A 19,840-nucleotide genomic window follows, 5' to 3' on the forward strand; every position below is an offset into this window, starting at 1 on the left:
TGCAGCCTAAGGGCCTCAACTTGGACTTTGAGGTCAAATGGTTCTTGTAATATTCACGTTGGTCCCTTCACTTTCTTTCTTTCTTTCTGCCTCTACACCGTGCTTTAACTCGAATGCGATACATGGCTTTAATGTATTTATACTTTCCTGGTAGGTAGGAGATTTGTTGCATTTTAATTGTGTCTTTCTAATGTCTTATATTTTTTGATTGATTAGGACATTGGGGAAATCTATTATGTGACCCAATAGGAGATCAATCTATGTGATAAGAACTTCCACCTACGTATATACATCACTAGCAGAAGCAATGTGACAACCGGGGACCCGATAATAAATCCTGAGTGACGTGTTTACCAACTGCGGGAGAAGTCTATAATGGGAGACTCAATGGATGACGCGGCGACCGGTCATGTGACTAGGGAACCCGGAGAGGTGGGCCAGTGACGCGCCAATGTCTATTAAATGACAAGAGGATGAGTCATGTGATCGGGGAACCCGGAGAGGAGGATCCCGTGACGCGTGATGACGGGTTGTCACGTGAGCGGGAATATCAGCTGGTCCCGTCTAGGAGACGAGCTATGATTGGGGTTGCTAGGGAAGCTGCCCAGGAGTTAGGGAGGATCCTAGCGCACACGATCATGGACTATTAGAGTTGATGTGTATAGGGATCAGCTGCGCTGGGACCAATGGGATGGAGTTAGTAGGGATATAAACCGGAGACTTTTCAGACATGCACATTGGAGCTGACCTTGAGAAAGACCCGAGGAGGGTCGTAACGCGTGGGTGCCCCTCTGACCGACCTCCTGTGTGGACGTTAAGGCACAAAGAACTGATCTGGCGAGAGAAGGAGTTCTGAGACCGGGGAATCCCTGTGCTGCAGCTTGGTGACTTCCTCTGATTTACTCATGCTTTTAGAACTGGTGTGAGCCAGTTCTTACTTACAGCCGGTAATCAGCAAAGGGACTTACTGTCAGGCACAGGGACGGCATCAAGGCAAAGACATAGGTGTGTCACCACAATTTTCGAGTTGTGTCTCAGCCTGCATTTGCGTTCCCATACGCAGGCACTGATCTGTGGATGGTGTTGCTACCCTCTCTTGTTTGGATTTTTGGACGATTACATTGAACATGTCATTGTGACAATTACTCCTATCTTATTCCCTTCCCTAGCCCTTCCTGTGGGTGTTTTGTTTTCTTCTTCTTTTTTTACTTTTCGGTTTGTTGCATTGTAAATGGAAAATCTTCTTTCTAAATAATATTTTTTACCTTTTTTTGCAAGCTTTTTTTTTCTGCTTTAATGGCTGTTTGTCTCTATTTATGCCTTTTCCCTTATAAGTAAAAAATACTTGCCATCATTCCGGGTAGGAAATGCTGGAGCCCTGGAGAAGGGGTGCCATGAATCACATCATCAGCGACTGTGCAATTGAACGGTGGTGGAAAGGCCCACGATGATGCAATTTGCAGCAAAACACATCATCAAGTCCCTTTTATCACCCAATTTACTGGGGAACTGGGTAAAGCTGGGTGACTAGTCTAATGTGGGAGCACTGAACATACCATTAGAGTAGGCATGCATGGATTTTAATAAGCAGTGACAACAAAAATAAGTCAGAACCATTGAAATGCAATATTGCAAGACAAAATAAGGGCATAATATACATGTGCTTGTTTTATTAAAAAGTGATGTGTGTTGTTAGCACATAGTGTTTTCTTGGCATCGTCTGTGCTTAATAAAAGGTTGATGTTTTGGCCTAAGGAGTTGTGAGTGCAGATCTAGGCACAATGGTGTGTGTGTGCTCCATTTTACTGCAAACACTATCAGCATTGGTTTCAAGAAAAGTACATTTGTTTAAAACCCTTTACATTAAGTGAGACATTATCACTAATCCCTGACTCTGCAGCTGTGTAGGTGACAAATCCTCCTGCATAACTGGGAAAGTTGGCTTCCTCCCATGCATCTTAGGGCGGGTGCCGTCAATGTGTGTTTAACTGGTTTTGTGTTATGATGGGCGGGTCTCAGATAAAATATATTGTCTACCTGTTTGTGTGGGAGGAAGAGAAAACATTACACTTTTGCATGTGCAGTCAGGAATTACTTGCTACACACTGCCATAATTTGTGTATTGGAACAGGGGACACTTGGCACTGGATGGGACCCTCTGCAGAGGGAGGGATTTCCACATTTATTTACATCAAGACAGACCTGCAAAGCACAACTATTGGATTGCAATACTATCTAGCAGTTGACTGTGCTAATATGAATATGCTGAGTCTCTCTACTGAATGTGCTGTAGATGAAATGGTTGTCTAGATCATTTAAAAGGAAACTTACTTTGTTTGCAAGAGACAGTAAGTAAAATGTACAGTATATAGGAGATTAGCACTGTGCCATATACAAAAGAGTGGAATAATGGTTTGTGACTGTACTCATTACTACTGTACTTTGTGTAAATGCATTTTCTCTTAACATGTGGCTGTGTTCAAATGGATAAATATTTACACCTCAGTGAAGCAGAGTTATTGTGATAATATTTATGATAATATTATTGCCTTTGCTTAATTGTTTGTATTATTGTCTTTGCAGGCTAGTTCAATATGGGCAACGACACCAGCCATAATAAAGCAGAACCTCAGGTATGAAATACAATATATCACAAATTATTGGGACTATTGCCTTATGACTGCAGTGTGCACAGATTCTTAAATGTCATATCTGTTTTTTTGTGGAAAGTTTTCGCCTATTTCTAAACGTTGGATCAGATATTACAATTTGTTCCAGACTTTAGGTATATACTACTGTTAAATATTTTCTTTTATACAGATTGGAATGTTTACACATACAGCCTGAAACACTGGCATTGTGTGCCTGTGTAATGATTATCTATTTTATTAGTCTGTGGGTTTAAGCATAAAACAGTAGTCTGCAACTGTTGGCACTGTACAGTAATTATAAATGCTCATTTTAGGTTGTAGCTCCCCCAGGTGGGAGACAGATGAACTACAGTCACTGAGAGAGATTACAGAGGGGAGTTACAAATTGTTAATTCGGAGGAAGGGGGTGGGACAGGTGTTATATACAGCACAGAAGCACATGGTCATTGACAGAAGGTAACTGAAAATAGATAGACATATTAACTTTTGAAATATCTGTTTGTAGCAGGAGCCTCCGGCTGGTCCCACTCATACAGACCCACAGCAACACAGTGAGGATGTAAGTAGTTTATGCTTCTTATATTTGTGTCATTGTATAGTGTGTAGTGATGACATGCTGGTGGACATTTCATGATCTAATCCTTAAAGCACAAGTCCCTATATAGACAGAGCACTTTAGACTGTGTAACATTGTAAACTTCTGTTAAACAAAACATAACAAAAATAATACACACATTCAAACAAGCAAACAAACAAACAAACAAACAAAATATTGTACTATTTACTTTTATTCTGAACACACACACACACACACACACACACACACACACACACACGTTTTGTAGTAATTACTATTAATTCTATTCAATCACAAAGCAATTCCTATTAGGTATTGGACTTTCATATGTTTTTAGGTAGCAGAACTGGGAAGGTTTATGTAAATACATTTATGTACTATAGAAGTATTAGCACAAATATGAAGTGTTACTTTATATATATGCTATATCATTTATAGATTTTGAATTAATGAAAATATAGTCCAGATAGTTTCAGATATTCTAATCCATCATCTGGTAACAAAGATGAATTAATAAATCTGAAACTTTGGATAGTTAGTCTGTCTGTGACTATATTTATGTTAGACTGATATATATATATATATATATATATATATATATATATATATATATATATAAATAACACACAAGGGGGGTGGGGGATAAAGCGACCAATGGTGTCTTAAAGTGATGGAAACTCACAATGTAAATGAATAAATCTAAGAATAATAAAATACAATTTATTGACAAAATTTGAACAACAAATATCTTTAAAAAATGGGATAAGAACAGTATACACACTAATATATAATACCAGTTAAAATATATAAAATATATAAAAAGATTTTTGCTTAACTGGGTATGAGGTCACTGCCAGGTTGCCCAACGCGTTTAGTCACTCAGACTTCATCAAGGGGTATATATAAATATTACTGTGGAAGTACTGTTATACTGTTAATGCCTATCTGCAGGGTAACAAAATATCTTCAATGACAATTTTATTGAAGACAACTACTGAATTCCAGCTTACTCATATATCAATGTAAATGACTGTGGCCTCCTGTGCGTGGGGCTGTGCACCTGTGCAATGACACGCCCACATCACTCCCATAACACGCCCACTGAACCGACCATGTGTGTGTGCATCTCCGCCGCCCAGGAACGCCCATCATTTTTGTGCTGCGGCCTGCGAATGGGGACAGAAGAGGACAGGTTGTTTCAGGGGGGCGCTGCCATAAGGGCGGGGTGCATTTTGCAATTTAAAAATCGGGCACCCTAGCAGAAACACTACGTAAACTCAAAATGTAATGTGGAAGCACATCAACGTTGTAATAACAAATGTTTTTTTTAGGTATAATAGTACATACTTTCATAGAATCAGAAATACACACAGCACTGATAAAACAATTTTTACCGCTGGATTTACACATTCATTTTCATTGACTCAATTGATAAATCTGCACAATGCACTTTATTCACAATGGACCATTGGCAAAAATAGGCATCTCTCTCGCAGAATCCAGAAGACCCTAATCTGCAAATTGCTTGTAGATTAATTATGGTTGACCCTCACTTCCATTGTCACATGTGTAGCCCTCCAACCTTCCGAATCCTTTCATAAACCCCCCCCCCCCCAAAAAAAAACAATCTCATAAATAGAAAAACATCCCCAAAATGATCTCTGCATTCCCACATCTCATCCCATAATTCTCCCATATGCCCTCAGACCCCCATTTGCCTCGAAATACCCCCACTTGAACCAAAATATCTCCCAGTCCATTAGTGTGATTATTAAATGGCCATCCTTTCCTTTATTTTGGGCCTGTAGACAGTGCAGTCCCTAGAAGTAGGTTTAGTGCTGCTGCTAATGCGCAGAATGTTAGGTTACGGTTCAATAGATCTACAGTCAGAAGATCTACAATCATTAGGTCGACACCAAATGATCGACAGTGAAAAGGGTTCCAGGTACAAAAGGTAAATACATGGGAAATGGTCGGCACAGGAAAAGGTCGACACATCATTTTTTTGTGTGTGTCATATTTGCAGTCTCAGCACGTGGACTCCCAGTTAGTGCACCACTTCCCCTAGCATGGCGAGTGCAGGCAAGGTGCCTCGCGTAGGTTACTATTCCACAGTCGTAGTCCACGTGGATGGTAAAGTATGGAAAAGTTGAAAAAGATGAAGAAGAAAAAACAACTCATGTCGACCATATGTGTGTCGACCATTTGCATGTTGACCATGTAAACCTGTTGACCTTTTGTACATGTAATGACCATGTAGATCTTTTGACCATGTCGACCATTTTGTGTTGACCTATTGACTGTTTAACTAGACACTGTAGCTCTGTTGACCGTATACCAGAATATTATTGTGAGGTGCATGCTGATGAAGTGAAGTGTTATGATGTGCATTTATTTGTATCCATTCATAGAGGCACAGGCTGGGATGCAGGAACCGGAAAAATGCTGCCAAACCTCTAAAAATGCCAATATCTGAGTTTTGACTGTATTCCCTCTATGCACCAAGCTGCGGAAAGCAAAACTTTCTGGAGCTCGGTCCTGTTTTACACCAGATGGCATAAAATGTTGGCTCTGTTGTTTGTTTTACACCAGATGGTGTAGATTGTTGGTCCTGTTGTTTGGTCCAGACAGTGTGCGCATGTGCAGAGTCTGTTTCCCAGGAGGAGTCTCTAAAATGTGACAGACCCCTGCGATACCCTGGGATGTAACTCTCAGGGACAGAGGTTATTGCTATCGCTGTCCTGCGACTGACATTTAGTGCTTAGCGTGGATAATCTTGTAAAACATGATCATCCCTACTGCAATGTACACTGAAAAAAAATTGTCACTTGCAATTTTTAATACAAATGCCCCTTTTATAGTGTTCAAGTTCAGTTGCCGACAGGTATAAAATTAATCTTTTAACATAAGACAATCCTTTTAGAACACTAATCCACTATAATTATATGAGTATATCAAAATGAATGTATTTCTAGCACTACAATTGATATTGCAGTCCTCCTCAAGCCTAAACGTAGGACCAGCCACTGGTCACCTCCTATTGGCCGATGTAGGCGATTGTAACAGCTATCTTAAGGCCAGTACTCATGGCCCGATGCGGGAGAGATGTGTGCTGAGCGAACCGCTCAGCACACATCTCTCCTGGCGCTCAGCACAGCGCGATCTGTGCTGAGCGTGCGGGGGGAGATGGGGGGGCTGCTCATTTCACCCAGCGGGTGAAGTGAGCGACCCACTAGATTGGCCTGTATGCAGGCCAATCTAGCACCAGCGATAGCGATGCGCGGGGCTGCGCATCGCTATCGCTGTGAGGGCTACACAGGGAGCGATCTTGCTGAAAATCGACGCAATCTAGTCAGATTGCTTAGATTATCGCTCCGTGTGTACCCCCCTTTAGACTTGGATAATACAGTAGTTCCATGAAGCTCATATAAATATGGTGCCTTTGACCAAAAGCAGACAAAGGGTATACCGCCCAACAGTCCCATTTCCATTTTTCTGGGCCTGTCCCACCCGCGGGTCACAGTGTCCTGTGGGGAGGGAGGGGGGGGGGGAGCGCGGTCACTGCTGCTATGCTGCAGAATAGCGGGTGAATAGCGCTGCATCTGTTCATAGTACAGGGAGAGCCTGGGTGCAGCCCAGCAGCTCAGAGAGTGCTGTGCATGCCCCCACAGTGACGTAAACGGGTGTGCCGTGAGGCTTCACCCCCTTTCATCCGCAGCACGCCCCCTCTCCGGTGCATGCAGTGTCCGAATATCCTGTCACCAAAGTTGGGAGGTATGAAATGGTGATACAAGAGAGTACTTGGCTTGCATGGTCATACTACAGCTTTATTCTGTATTGTAGAATATGGAGGATGGGGTTACACAATTCATTTGTGTAGCTTTATATTGATGTGTGTATAGAATACTGTGTATTTAAATGTAACAATATTCTATTAGAGGTTTTCTGCTCACTGCTGTGTATGCGAAGTATGTGCCACTTGCTGTCTGTAAAACCTTGGTTTAGGTCTTTGCGACATGTGGTGTTGCATACAAAGACATGTCTTGAGATTTCTACATTCCAGTAATAATATGTCCCCTTTATTGTGGTGCCCTGAATCCTCACTTACCCGTGCTGGCTGTTTTAGTTCTGTTTATACGAAGGGCCCGAGTTAAAGGCAATATTTGTGCAAAATTTTTGAGCCTAGATTTTAAATATCACCCTGCACTATGATAAATGTCAATTGCCGTGGCTGGGGGAGGGTTTTTTTGTATATGGACAGGATGTCAGTAAGTTGGGGGTAAAGCAAAAAATGGTAAATAACTGTACACCCGGACAAACCATGTTGCAAAGGGTGCAAATACATATTTTGGTTTTTAGATGCAGGGTAAATACTGTCTGCTGGTGCATGTAGGGCCTGATTCATAGTTAACGCTAGTACACTTTTTTGACCCATAGGATGTGTGAGAATATACTGTAGTATTTGAACAGCTGCTAGGATTTGTATAGAGACGTCCGCCGGAGCTTTCACAGCTGCCCGCAACTGGGTACACATTTGCAGCATAGACGTAGATACAGAAAACATTGACTTAATGTATAGACACACTGGGCAGCTGCCCAGGGCCCCACAATTCTAGGGGGCTTTGAGTATGGACAGGTGGGGTGTGGTTCATCAAATCGACAGTGTCTAGGTCAACAATGTTTAGGTCGACCACTATAGGTAGACAGTCACTAGGTCGACATGGCTGGAAGGTCGACAGGGTTTATAGGTCGACATGTGCTAGGTCGACAGGTCTAAAGGTCGACATGAGGATTTTTTTTTTTTGGTGTCGTTTTCTTCGTAGAGTGACCGGGATCCCAAATTAGTGCACCGCGTCCCCTCGCATGGCTCGCCATGCTTCGGGCATGGTGCCTTCGCTCCGCTACCGCTTCGCTCGGCACACTTTACCGTTCCAATCGTAGTCCACGTGGATCGTTAAGTATGAAAAAATTCAAAAAAAGAAACAAAATGTAAAAAACTCATGTCGACCTTTAGACCTGTCGACCTAGCACATGTCGACCTAGAAACCCTGTCGACCTTCCATCCATGTCGACCTAGTGACTGTCGACCTATAGTGGTCGACCTAAACATTGTCGACCTAGACACTGTCGATCTTCAGACCGGATCCCGGGCAGGTGATGGATACACAACCAGAATGGCGAGGCAGAATTTTCTCTCTGCCTCCCAGCCAGCCAGCAAGACAGTGAGCGACTGTCAGCATCCTGATTGGTGGATGGCTGTAACTATCCACCAATCATCAGAGTACTGACAGCCATTTGCCTTATGGAAGCATGTGGAAAGAACGGTTCCGTATACCGGAATATTATTGGGAGGTGCATGCTGATGAAGTGAAGTGTTATGAATGATGTGCATTTAGTTGTATCTATTGATAGAGGCACTGGGATGCAGGAACCGGAAAAATGCTGCCAAACCTCTGAAAATGCCATTTTCTGAGTTCTGACTGTATTCCCTCTATGCACCAAGCTGCGGAAAGCAAAACTTTCTGGAGCTCGGTCCACAGGAAGGGCATATTTTAATTTTAATTGATTTCCGTGAATGGGTGTGCATTGCTCAGGGTCTACAATGGTGTTAAGATGACTCTGGTAAGGGGAAGCCCTGGTGCCCCATGGAAACTTGAAGGCCAAGCACTGGCATTTCTATAATGGGTGCAGTGTGTGCGGTGCACACGGGCCCCTGAGTCCAGAGGGGACTCACACTGCACCCATTTTTTTAATACTCACCCCTCCGGAGTCCCGCGCCGTCATCACTGGCGCTGTTAAATCCCTGTGAAAATGTTGCAGCTGCCATTTTCACGGCGTTCTGCGCATGCACAGTAGAGAATGAGCCCTCTAGTGCTCAGACTCTACAGCGCTCCCGCAGAGAGGAGGGGGCACGTACGGAGGAGGCATCACACGGGCCGCCTCCTCTCTTAAAGCGTCCCTGAGCCCAGGACATGTGTTCCCTTTGTACCCCTGTTGCTGGGCCTGCCCATTAGTAGTTATTATCTGGTAACAGTGCCTAACCCAGTATATAAAACAAAATTCTACAGATGGGGGATACCTAAAGCTCAGATCTCCCTATCTTGTTTAAAATTAAAAAGGGGTCTACTTATTTAATGCTCTAGACTCTCTAGTTTAAAAAATGGTGGGCCTTGATGGTCTACCATATTATTTCTACATATCATTTCTACACATTGTAAGCGTTTAAATTGAGATGGCGAAAATAAAAAACAACGCATTACCATTACTGAGTGCAGATTTTGTTATGAAAAATAAAAACGAGTTTTATGGTAAGAACTTACCCTTGTTAAAACTCTTTCTGCGAGGTACACTGGGCTCCACAAGTCTGGACAATGGGGTGTAGAGTAGGATCTTGATCCGAGGCACCAACAGGCTCAAAGCTTTGTCTGTTCCCATAATGCATAGCGCCGCCTCCTATATCACCCCGCCTCCCAGCACAGGAGCTCAGTTTAGTTAACCAGCCCAATGCAGTAGCAGGAAAAGAGACGACAACGGTTAGTAGCCACATACACCACACTCTCACGACAAGAGAAGTGTCAGCGGCTAATGCCATATCAACCCAAAGAAGCTAAGTGCGTCAGGGTGGGCGCCTTGTGGAGCCCAGTGTACCTCGCAGAAAGAGTTTTAACAAGGGTAAGTTCTTACCATAAAACTCATTTTCTGCTGCGGGGTACACTGGGCTCCACAAGTCTGGACAATGGGGATGTCCTAAAGCAGTTCCTTATGGGAGGGGACGCACTGTAGCGGGCACAAGAACCCGGCGTCCAAAGGAAGCATCCTGGGAAGCGGCAGTATCGAAGGCATAGAACCTTATGAACGTGTTCCCGGAGGACCACGTAGCCGCCTTGCATAATTGATCAAGGGTCGCACCACGTTGGGCCGCCCAAGAAGGTCCAACAGACCGAGTAGAATGGGCAGTAATGTGAACAGGAGCTGACAGACCAGCCTTCACATAAGCATGCGCAATCACCATTCTAATCCACCTGGCCAGGGTCTGCTTGTGAGCAGGCCAGCCACCTTTGTGAAATCCAAACAAAACAAAGAGAGAATCAGACTTTCGAATAGAAGCAGTTCTCTTCACATAGATACGGAGAGCCCGTACCACATCCAAAGACCGCTCTTTGGGAGACAAATCAGGAGAGACAAAAGCTGGAACCACAATCTCCTGATTAAGGTGGAACGAAGAAACCACCTTAGGTAAATATCCGGGACGAGTCCTAAGAACCGCCCGGTCACGGTGAAAAATCAGATATGGGGAACTACAAGACAAGGCACCCAAATCCGACACTCTTCTAGCAGAGGCAATAGCCAGCAAGAACACCACCTTAAGGGAAAGCCGCTTAAGGTCAGCCGAACCAAGAGGTTCAAATGGAGGCTCCTGCAACGCCTCCAAGACCACCGACAAGTCCCAAGGAGCCACAGGCGGGACATAGGGAGGTTGGATATGCAACACACCCTGAGTGAAAGTATGAACATCAGGTAAAGTCGCAATTTTTCTCTGAAACCACACCGACAAGGCAGAAATATGAACCTTGAGGGAGGCCAGACGCAGGCCTAAATCTAGGCCCTGCTGTAGAAAAGCCAAAAGTTTGGCTGTACTAAACTTGGAAGCGTCATAATGGTTAGATGCGCACCAAACAAAGTAGGAATGCCAAACCCGATGATAAATCCGAGCAGAGGCCGGTTTCCGGGCCCGCAACATAGTTTTAATGACCTCTTCAGAAAAACCCTTAGCTCTTAAGACGGAAGCTTCAAGAGCCACACCGTCAAAGACAGCCGGGCTAGGTCCTGGTAGAGACAGGGGCCCTGAACGAGGAGGTCTGGGCGTTGTGGAAGTAGAAGTGGACGCTCTGACGATAGGCCTTGCAGGTCTGAGAACCAGTGCCGTCTAGGCCACGCCGGAGCTATGAAAAGCAGATTTCCTTTTTTTTGCTTGAACTTCCGAATTACCCTGTGCAGGAGTGACACCGGAGGGAACACGTACGGCAGCCGAAACCTCCACGGCACTGCCAGCGCATCCAAGAATGCTGCTTGAGGATCCCTTGTCCTTGCTCCGAAGACCGGAACCTTGTGATTGTGTTGAGACGCCATCAGATCCACATCTGGAAGCACGAGGAGTTAAAACACTTCTGGATGGAGGCCCCACTCGCCGGCATGCATGTACTGACGACTGAGAAAGTCCGCTTCCCAATTCAGGACTCCCGGAATTAATATTGCCGATATTGCCGGTAGATGGTGTTCTGCCCAACGTAGAATCCGTGAGGCTTCCTTCATTGCCAAACAGCTTCGAGTGCCGCCTTGATGATTTATGTAAGCCACTGTGGTGGCGTTGTCCGACTGTACTTGAACAGGACGGTTCTGAATCAAATGCTGGGCTAGGTTCAACGCATTGAAGACCACCCGCAATTCCAGAATGTTGATCGAGAGAAGAGATTCCTCCTTGGTCCACCGACCCTGCAAGGAGTGCTGCTCCAGCACCGCACCCCAACCTCTTAGACTGGCAGCTGTCATCAACAGGACCCAGTTGGATATCCAGAAGGGACGGCCTCTGCACAATTGTCGGTCCTGGAGCCACCAGAGCAGCGACAGACGGACCTCCGGAGCCAAAGAGATCATTTGAAACCTGATCCGGTGAGGCAGGCCGTCCCACTTGGCTAGAATCAGCTTCTGGAGGGGGCGAGAATGGAATTGAGCATACTCCACCATGTCGAATGATGATACCATGAGGCCCAGCACCTGCATTGCCGAATGTATCGACACTTGCGGACGAGAAAGGAAGCAACGAATCCTGTCCTGAAGTTTCAGGACTTTCTCCTGAGACAAGAACAACCTCTGGTTGTGAGTGTCCAACAGCGCTCCCAGATGCACCATGCTCTGAGCAGGGACCAGGGAGGATTTCTTCCAGTGGATGAGCCACCCGTGGGCTTGTAGAAACCAGACCGTCATATCTAGATGACGCAGGAGAAGATCTGGGGAATTTGCCAGGATTAACAAGTCGTCCAGATACGGCAGTATCCTGACCCCTTGACGGCGGAGTACCACCGTCATCACCGCCATAACTTTGGTGAAGACTCGCGGAGCCGTTGTTAAACCAAAAGGTAACGCCCGAAACTGGTAATGGAGGTTGCCAATAGCGAACCTCAGGTATTGTTGATGTGACACTGCTATAGGAATATGCAGGTAAGCATCGTGTATGTCCAGGGAGACCATGTAGTCCCCAGGTTCCAAGGCCAGAACTATAGAGAGAAGGGTTTCCATACGGAACTTGGAAACCTTCACAAACTTGTTCAGTGCCTTGAGGTTGAGAATGGGCCGGGAGGACCCATTCGGTTTCGGGACTAGAAACAGCGGAGAATAGTACCCCCGGCCCCTTTGAGCAAGAGGCACCTGTACTACGACTCCTGTATCCAGGAGGGTCTGTACCACCGAATGCAGAGTGTTTGCCTTTGTCTGGTCCGACGGGACATCTGTCTGGCAAAATCGATGAGGGGGTCGGTTTTTGAAGGCTATGGCGTAACCTCGAGTGACGGCTTCCCGTACCCAGGCATCTAAAGTGGTCTTCAACCATTCCTGGGTATACCCTAGAAGCCGGCCCCCCACCCTGGGATCCCCCAGGGGGAGGCCCACCCCGTCATGTGGCAGGCTTATCGGTCTTGGCTGCTGGCTGACGGGCAGCCCAGGCTCTTTTGGGCTTCGGCTTACCAGGTTTGGAAGTGCGGGCCTGCTTATGGTACGCCTGACCTTTTGCTTTACCTGAAGGACGAAAGGGGCGAAAGGACGTGCCTTTGGCCTTCGACACAGAAGGAGCTGTATTAGGCAGACAGGCAGTTTTGGCAGTAGCCAAGTCAGCCACTATCTTATTTAAGTCCTCCCCAAACAGAATATCCCCCTTGAAACGGAGTACCTCCAGGGTTTTTCCAGATCCACAGACCAGGATCTCAGCCACAATATCCTGCGAGCCAGGACTGACGTAGTAGAGGCCTTGGCTGCTAGGATACCGGCATCAGAAGCCGCCTCTTTAATATAGCGAGAAGCTGTGACAATATATGACAAGCATTGTCTAGCATGGTCAGAGGAGATTTCAGCTTCTAACTCCAAGGCCCATGCTTCAATAGCCTCTGCCGCCCATGTAGCTGCAATAGTGGACCTTTGTGCAGCACCCGTGAGGGTGTAAATCGTGAGGGTGTAAATCGCTTTTAGACAACCCTCGGCACGTTTATCCGTAGGCTCTTTTAGAGACGTGACGGTAGTGACAGGTAGAGCTGAGGAAACCACCATCCTAGCCACATGTGAGTCTACTGGAGGAGGCGCTTCCCAATTCTTAGACAGCTCTGGCGCGAGGGGATAGCGAGCCAGCATCTTCTTTTGAGGCACAAACTTCGTACCCGGGCTTTGCCAGGGTTCCTGACGTATATCCACTAGGTGGTCAGAGTGAGGTAAAACTTGTTTAATCACCTTCTGACGCTTGAACCTATCTGGTTTCTTAGGAGGAACGGATGGCTCGGGATCATCCGGAATCTGCAGAATTAACTTAATAGCCTCCAAAAGATCAGGAACATCCACATGTGAACTACCCTCCCCATCAGCCGTATCTGAGTCAGAACCTGTGGGGTCAGTGTATGTGCTGTCTTCATCAGACGAGGTGTCGGTGACAGCAGTGGATTGTGAGGAGACGAGCGCTCGCTTAGAGGACCTCTTGGACTTAGGCGAGCGTTGGTCAGACTTTTTAGTAGTCAGGAACTGGTTCAACTTCTTTAATTGAGCAGATAAATCATCCGCCCACGGCGGGTTAGCTGCAGGGACCACCTACGGGTGTACCGGCATTGGGGGTCCCATAGGGTGTGTTAGTTTATGAACTAGCGTATGCAGAAGCGTGGAAAAAGCGGCCCACGGAGGGTCAGTATGTGCCTCCGTTGCCACAGTCCCACTGGGGGGCAAGGAGCCCCCAGAACCAGAGCCCACAGCTGCTATATTCTCCCCATATGTGCCTGTGGCTTCAGCAACACCAGCAGTGTGTTCCGCCCCAGAACCGTTACCCTCAGAAGCAGACATGATATAACTTGCAGTATGAGGTAACACAGTACAATTATTAGCAGCACTATATCCCTAAACCCAAACCCCTGCGCAGTGTAGTCAGCACCAGCAGAGATAAAGGAGAGATATGGTGACTAAATCACAGAGAAAAATATGTAATACAGTATATCTTTGTGAAAATCCTATATTAAATAACACCTGACGCACCAAGCCCCCTCAGGTTATAGAATATAGGGATAGCAAGTTGAGTGAAAGACACGAGATGGACACCAATCAGCTATCAATGCACACACAAATAGTCACAGTTTGTACAATGTAGAGGTTATTACAGACAATAATACAGCACTGGACTAGCTTACACAGCTATATAGTCAATAGATATAACACTACACAGTAAGAAACTGGATGTATATCACAGGGTAATTGTACTATGGCCCTCATTCCGAGTTGTTCGCTCGCAAGGCGATTTTAGCAGTATTGCACACGCTAAGCCGCCGCCTACTGGGAGTGAATCTTAGCTTCTTAAAATTGCGAACGATGTATTCGCAATATTGCGCTTACACACCTCGTAGCAGTTTCAGAGTAGCTTCAGACTTACTCGGCATCTGCGATCAGTTCAGTGCTTGTCGTTCCTGGTTTGACGTCACAAACACACCCAGCGTTCGCCCAGACACTCCTCCGTTTCTCCAGCCACTCCCGCGTTTTTTCCGGAAACGGTAGCGTTTTTATCCACACGCCCATAAAACGCCGTGTTTCCGCCCAGTAACACCCATTTCCTGTCAATCACACTACGATCGCCGGAGCGAAGAAAAAGCCATGAGTAAAAATCCTATCTTCATAGCAAATTTACTTGGCGCAGTCGCAGTGCGGACATTGCGCATGCGCACTAAGCGGAAAATCGCTGCGATGCAATGAAATTTACCGAGCGAACAACTCGGAATGAGGGCCTATAAACCCCTGACTAAGGGGGTAATTCCAAGTTGATCGCAGCAGGAATTTTTTTAGCAGTTGGGCAAAACCATGTGCACTGCAGGGGAGGCAGATATAACATGTGCAGAGAGAGTTAGATTTGGGTGGGTTATTTTGTTTCTGTGCAGGGTAAATACTGGCTGCTTTATTTTTACACTGCAATTTAGATTGCAGATTGAACACACCCCACCCAAATCTAACTCTCTCTCCACATGTTATATCTGCCTCCCCTGCAGTGCACATGGTTTTGCCCAATTGCTAACATGCTTGAAGCTGCGATCAACTCAGAATTACCCCCTAAATGCACTCTTTCTTACTAACTCTGGGGGTAATTCTGAGTTGATCGCAGCACAATTTTTTTTTAGCAGTTTTGCAAAACCATGGCCCTCATTCCGAGTTGATCGGTCGCAAGGCGAATTTTGCAGAGTTACACACGCTAAGCCGCCGCCTACTGGGAGTGTATCTTAGCATCTTAAAATTGCGACCGATGTATTCGCAATATTGCGATCACAAACTACTTAGCAGTTTTAGAGTAGCTCCACACTTACTCTGCCTGTGCGATCAGTTCAGTGCTTGTCGTTCCTGGTTTGACGTCACAAACACACCCAGCGTTCGCCCAACCACTCCCCCGTTTCTCCGGCCACTCCTGCGTTTTTCCCGGAAACGGTAGCGTTTTCAGCCACACGCCCATAAAACGCCGTGTTTCCGCCCAGTAACACCCATTTCCTGTCAATCACATTACGATCGCCGGAGCGATGAAAAAGCCGTGAGTAAAAATACTATCTTCATAGCAAAGATACTTGGCGCAGTCGCAGTGCGATTATTGCGCATGCGCACTAAGCGGAATTTCACTGCGATGCGATGAAAAATACCGAGCGAACGACTCGGAATGAGGGCCCATGTGCACTGCAGGAGAGGCAGATATAACATTTGCAGAGAGAGTTAGATTTGGGTGTGGTGAGTTCAATCTGCAATCTAAATTGCAGTGTAAAAATTAAGCAGCCAGTATTTACCCTGCACAGAAACAAAATGACACACCCAAATCTAACTCTCTCTGCACATGTTATATCTGCCCCACCTGCAGTGCACATGGTTTTGCCCAACTGCTAAAAAATTTCCTGCTGCGATCAACTTGGAATTACCCCCACTGACTAAAAAGGCAGGTAGAATACTTAAGTGTCATGTAAAGGCACAGCGCTGACAACCAGGCGGCTTTACATAGGAGGATTCGCCCAAGCAGTCCCAGGAACAGTGAGCTGAGGAGTAATGGCGCCGCAGACACTGACAGGGAGTGAGGAAAAGACAGATATGCAGCTCCAGGGCGGGAACACTTGCTGGAAATGGCGCCCTGGGGCTGGGGGAGGGGCTTTAGGTCTAAGCCTTATCCCCCTTGCTGGCAAAACCACCGGGTACTGTGGGCGATATTAAAATCGGTTTTAAGAGAAAACCTGACCTGCGCCCATGCCCTGGTGATCTAGTGGGATCGCCTGTATTCACAGTGTCCACCGCCAGCGCGCGCGGCCCGCCTCCCACTGACCGCGCCGGATCGCGATAAAGACCGGGTCCCGCGAGCGGGACCCACTTACCACCTCCCGAAGCACGGCCACGCGATCCTGGGGAGCCCCAGCCGTGTGTGTCTAACATGAAGAAAACCGGAGCCTCCGGTGTAGGTACCCGGCAACCAGGGCTCGGGAGTGTACAGCGCCGCTGGGGAGAGCTGGAGCTGCAGCAGTGAATGTCACAAGACATTTACCACCGCTGCTGCCCTTGAAGTCTTCACTTTTTACCTCATAAAAAGCTTTTCTCAGGGCTGCTTGGAGCAGCCCCTCTGTTAAGTGCCTGCTTACTGCAGCACCAACTGACAAACTGAGCTCCTGTGCTGGGAGGCGGGGTTATAGAGGAGGCGGCGCTGTGCATTCTGGGAACAGTCAAAGCTTTGAGCCTGTTGGTGCCTCGGATCAAGATCCTACTCTACACCCCATTGTCCAGACTTGTGGAGCCCAGTGTACCCCGCAGCAGAAATAATGCTTTCTGCAAATTTGCAAAGCCAGATTGATGTCAAACAAGAGACACCAAGTATTTATTTGTGGCGTTCTATGTATAAAGACATAAAATCACATTTGCTTTTAGTTCACTTTCTTGAAATCACAATTAAAAAAATAATAATTTTTGGGCCAATTTGGTTATATTTATTTTTACGATAGAGCAGACATGTCAGACTTGCGGCCCACAATGTATACTTTTGCGTCCCAAGTTTACTTTTTAAAAAACAATGGAATGCGACCCGCCACCACTGGATGAGTTACTGTTGGCCCGTCTGCCGTGATCGGAGCATTCACCGTTTTGCAAATGCCTTTGCAAAGCTCTGTCCCCCGCCTAATCCCACCTTCTCAGCGCCATTAGCACTGAAGTCGTCACACCCTGTGTGTGCCAGACTGCCCTGTGTACCCAGCTGCACCTAATAGCATTCTTCTTGAATCTGGATAGAAAAACGTCTCTCTGAAGAAGATAAATTGGAGGGGGCTGGCACAGGAGGAACATTTTACTAGGTCACACTGATATGTATTATATGGGAGAGGGGAAGGCACAGTGATATATGAGGGATATATGATAAATAACACAGCTCTCAGCTCACACTATTAAAGTTGTTTTCTTCCCAATACTTGACATCTCCGATTATACTTTATTGTTGGTTTTTCTAATAAACCTTTTTTTGCGTGGGCCGCAAAAAAAATAAAATACTTTTTTTTTCTTGGTTATTTGGCCCAGTTGGGATTTTTAGTTTGACATGCTTTGTGTTAGATGGAGCACAAAAGCTAATTGATTTTTCTAAAAATGCAGTGTCTTCTGAAATAAACAAGGTATAATTTGTGTAAGTACTGCACAAAAATTGTGATAATGATAATTAAATATGATGATCGCAAATGTTGAAAAATTAGCTCAACACAGGAGTGAGAATCCCCTCAGATGTGAAAATGTAAAGGTATGTTTAACGCAAAATGGAAACATTTCTAAGGGGCGTAGTTGATTCATCCATACCAGAATGTCCGGGAGACTCCTGAATCTCAGTGGGCCTCCTGTCTGCATGGAAAAGTAGGCAAGTCTTCCTCACTCCCACCCTTTGCCTCCCACATCCCACTCTCCAACGCAAGTCAATAATTTATCACGTGCAAATGGAAACGCAGCGCCAGTGTAAAACCATCTTATACACCTTTCAGGTGTATAATCCCGGGATTTTGCACATGAACGCGCATAAACCCAGGATTTTGGCATGTCTGAAAGGCCCCAACTCGTGAATGTGTTCCTGGGTCGTCAACTGTCGTCAACCGTGCAATTGACCTGGGTTTTTCCTGGGACTTAAGTCCCGGGTAGACAACCCGGCTTAGGTCTGAATGGTGCGACCCAGAAATTTACTCCCGGGTCACACCTAGATGCCTCTGATTGGTGTTTGGTCTGCTGGAAGGGGCAGTTCTTCCTGGATGGGGCGTGCGCCGGCAGCCTAACAGAGGTGGCCTGTTGTGGTGAGGTCTTGACTGGTGTGTGTGTGTGTGTGTGTGTGTGTGTGTGTGTGTGTGTGTGTGTGTGTGTGTGTGTGTGAGAGAGTGTGTGTAAGACGTGTGTGTGTATATGTGTATATGACATGTGACATGATAGTAGCCTGTTCTGCCCTGGCTGCCAGGGCAGACTAGGCTTATGTCTGAAAGGGGTCGACCCGAGAATTTCCCAGGTCTCAGGCTTTTTGTGAAAGGGGGTCTCAAGCAAAAACCCAGGATTTTTCAGAGATCAAAAACTCGGGACTGAGCAGGGGAATTCCCGGGTCGTATGTCTGAAAGGGGTATTAGTGACATTTAAGGACTAAAATTTTCTGTATCGTGTAAAAAGAATAACGTTTAATATTAACTAATCAAAGTCTTTTGGTGAAGTATTATTATTGAGCATTGTTATATAGGTACAGTTGATATTGCGCAATGTGTGTTTATTTTTCTAGATATTAAGTAGTAATGAGCAGTCACAGATTCTTGTGAGATTCTTTTTCATTGCACAATAATAGGCTGATCATATTGGGGGTAATTCCAAGTTGATCGCAGCAAGAATTTTTTTTAGCAGTTGGGCAAAACCATGTGCACTGCAGGGGAGGCAGATATAACATGTGCAGAGAGAGTTAGATTTGGGTGTGGTATGTTCAGTCTGCAATCTAATTTGCAGTGTAAAAATAAAGCAGCCAGTATTACCCTGCACAGAAATAAAATAACCCACCCAAATCTAACTCTTTCTGCACATGTTATATCTGCCTCCCCTGCAGTGCACATGGTTTTGCCCAACTGCTAAAAAAATTCCTGCGGCGATCAACTTGGAATTACCCCCATTATCCCTTTAACCTGGGACACTCATGAATTATACAGGTTCTGTGGCTGGCTGACCACAAGTCTGCATTTCACCTGCTTTTAAGCAGCCACAGAACCTGTGTAATTCATGAGTGTCACAGGTTAAATAGATAATATGGTCAGCCTACAATATATCTACCAATGTTAATACAATTTTAGAAAGGAATTCCTGTTGCACAACACAA

The 19,840-nt window shown here is 45.8% G+C and overlaps 1 protein-coding gene across 5 annotated transcripts in view; it reads left to right on the top strand.

Annotated features, from left to right (window-relative positions):
- Nucleotides 1-19,840, top strand: part of TACC2 (transforming acidic coiled-coil containing protein 2) — a 310,387-nt gene that overhangs the window by 54,640 nt on the left and 235,907 nt on the right. For 4 of the 5 annotated variants that reach the window (XM_063961851.1, XM_063961854.1, XM_063961853.1 and 1 more), the window contains exons 2-3: nucleotides 2,584-2,633; nucleotides 3,157-3,210. In XM_063961851.1, coding sequence (XP_063817921.1) covers nucleotides 2,595-2,633; nucleotides 3,157-3,210 — 93 coding nt within the window. In that variant the 5' untranslated portion in view covers nucleotides 2,584-2,594. Of the gene's footprint in view, nucleotides 1-2,269; nucleotides 2,349-2,583; nucleotides 2,634-3,156; nucleotides 3,211-19,840 lie in introns of those variants that run through there. The other variant, XM_063961852.1, reaches the window with a different exon arrangement.

The sequence above is a fragment of the Pseudophryne corroboree genome, chromosome 3 (genome assembly GCF_028390025.1).
Source record: "Pseudophryne corroboree isolate aPseCor3 chromosome 3, aPseCor3.hap2, whole genome shotgun sequence".
Lineage (NCBI taxonomy): Eukaryota > Metazoa > Chordata > Amphibia > Anura > Myobatrachidae > Pseudophryne > Pseudophryne corroboree.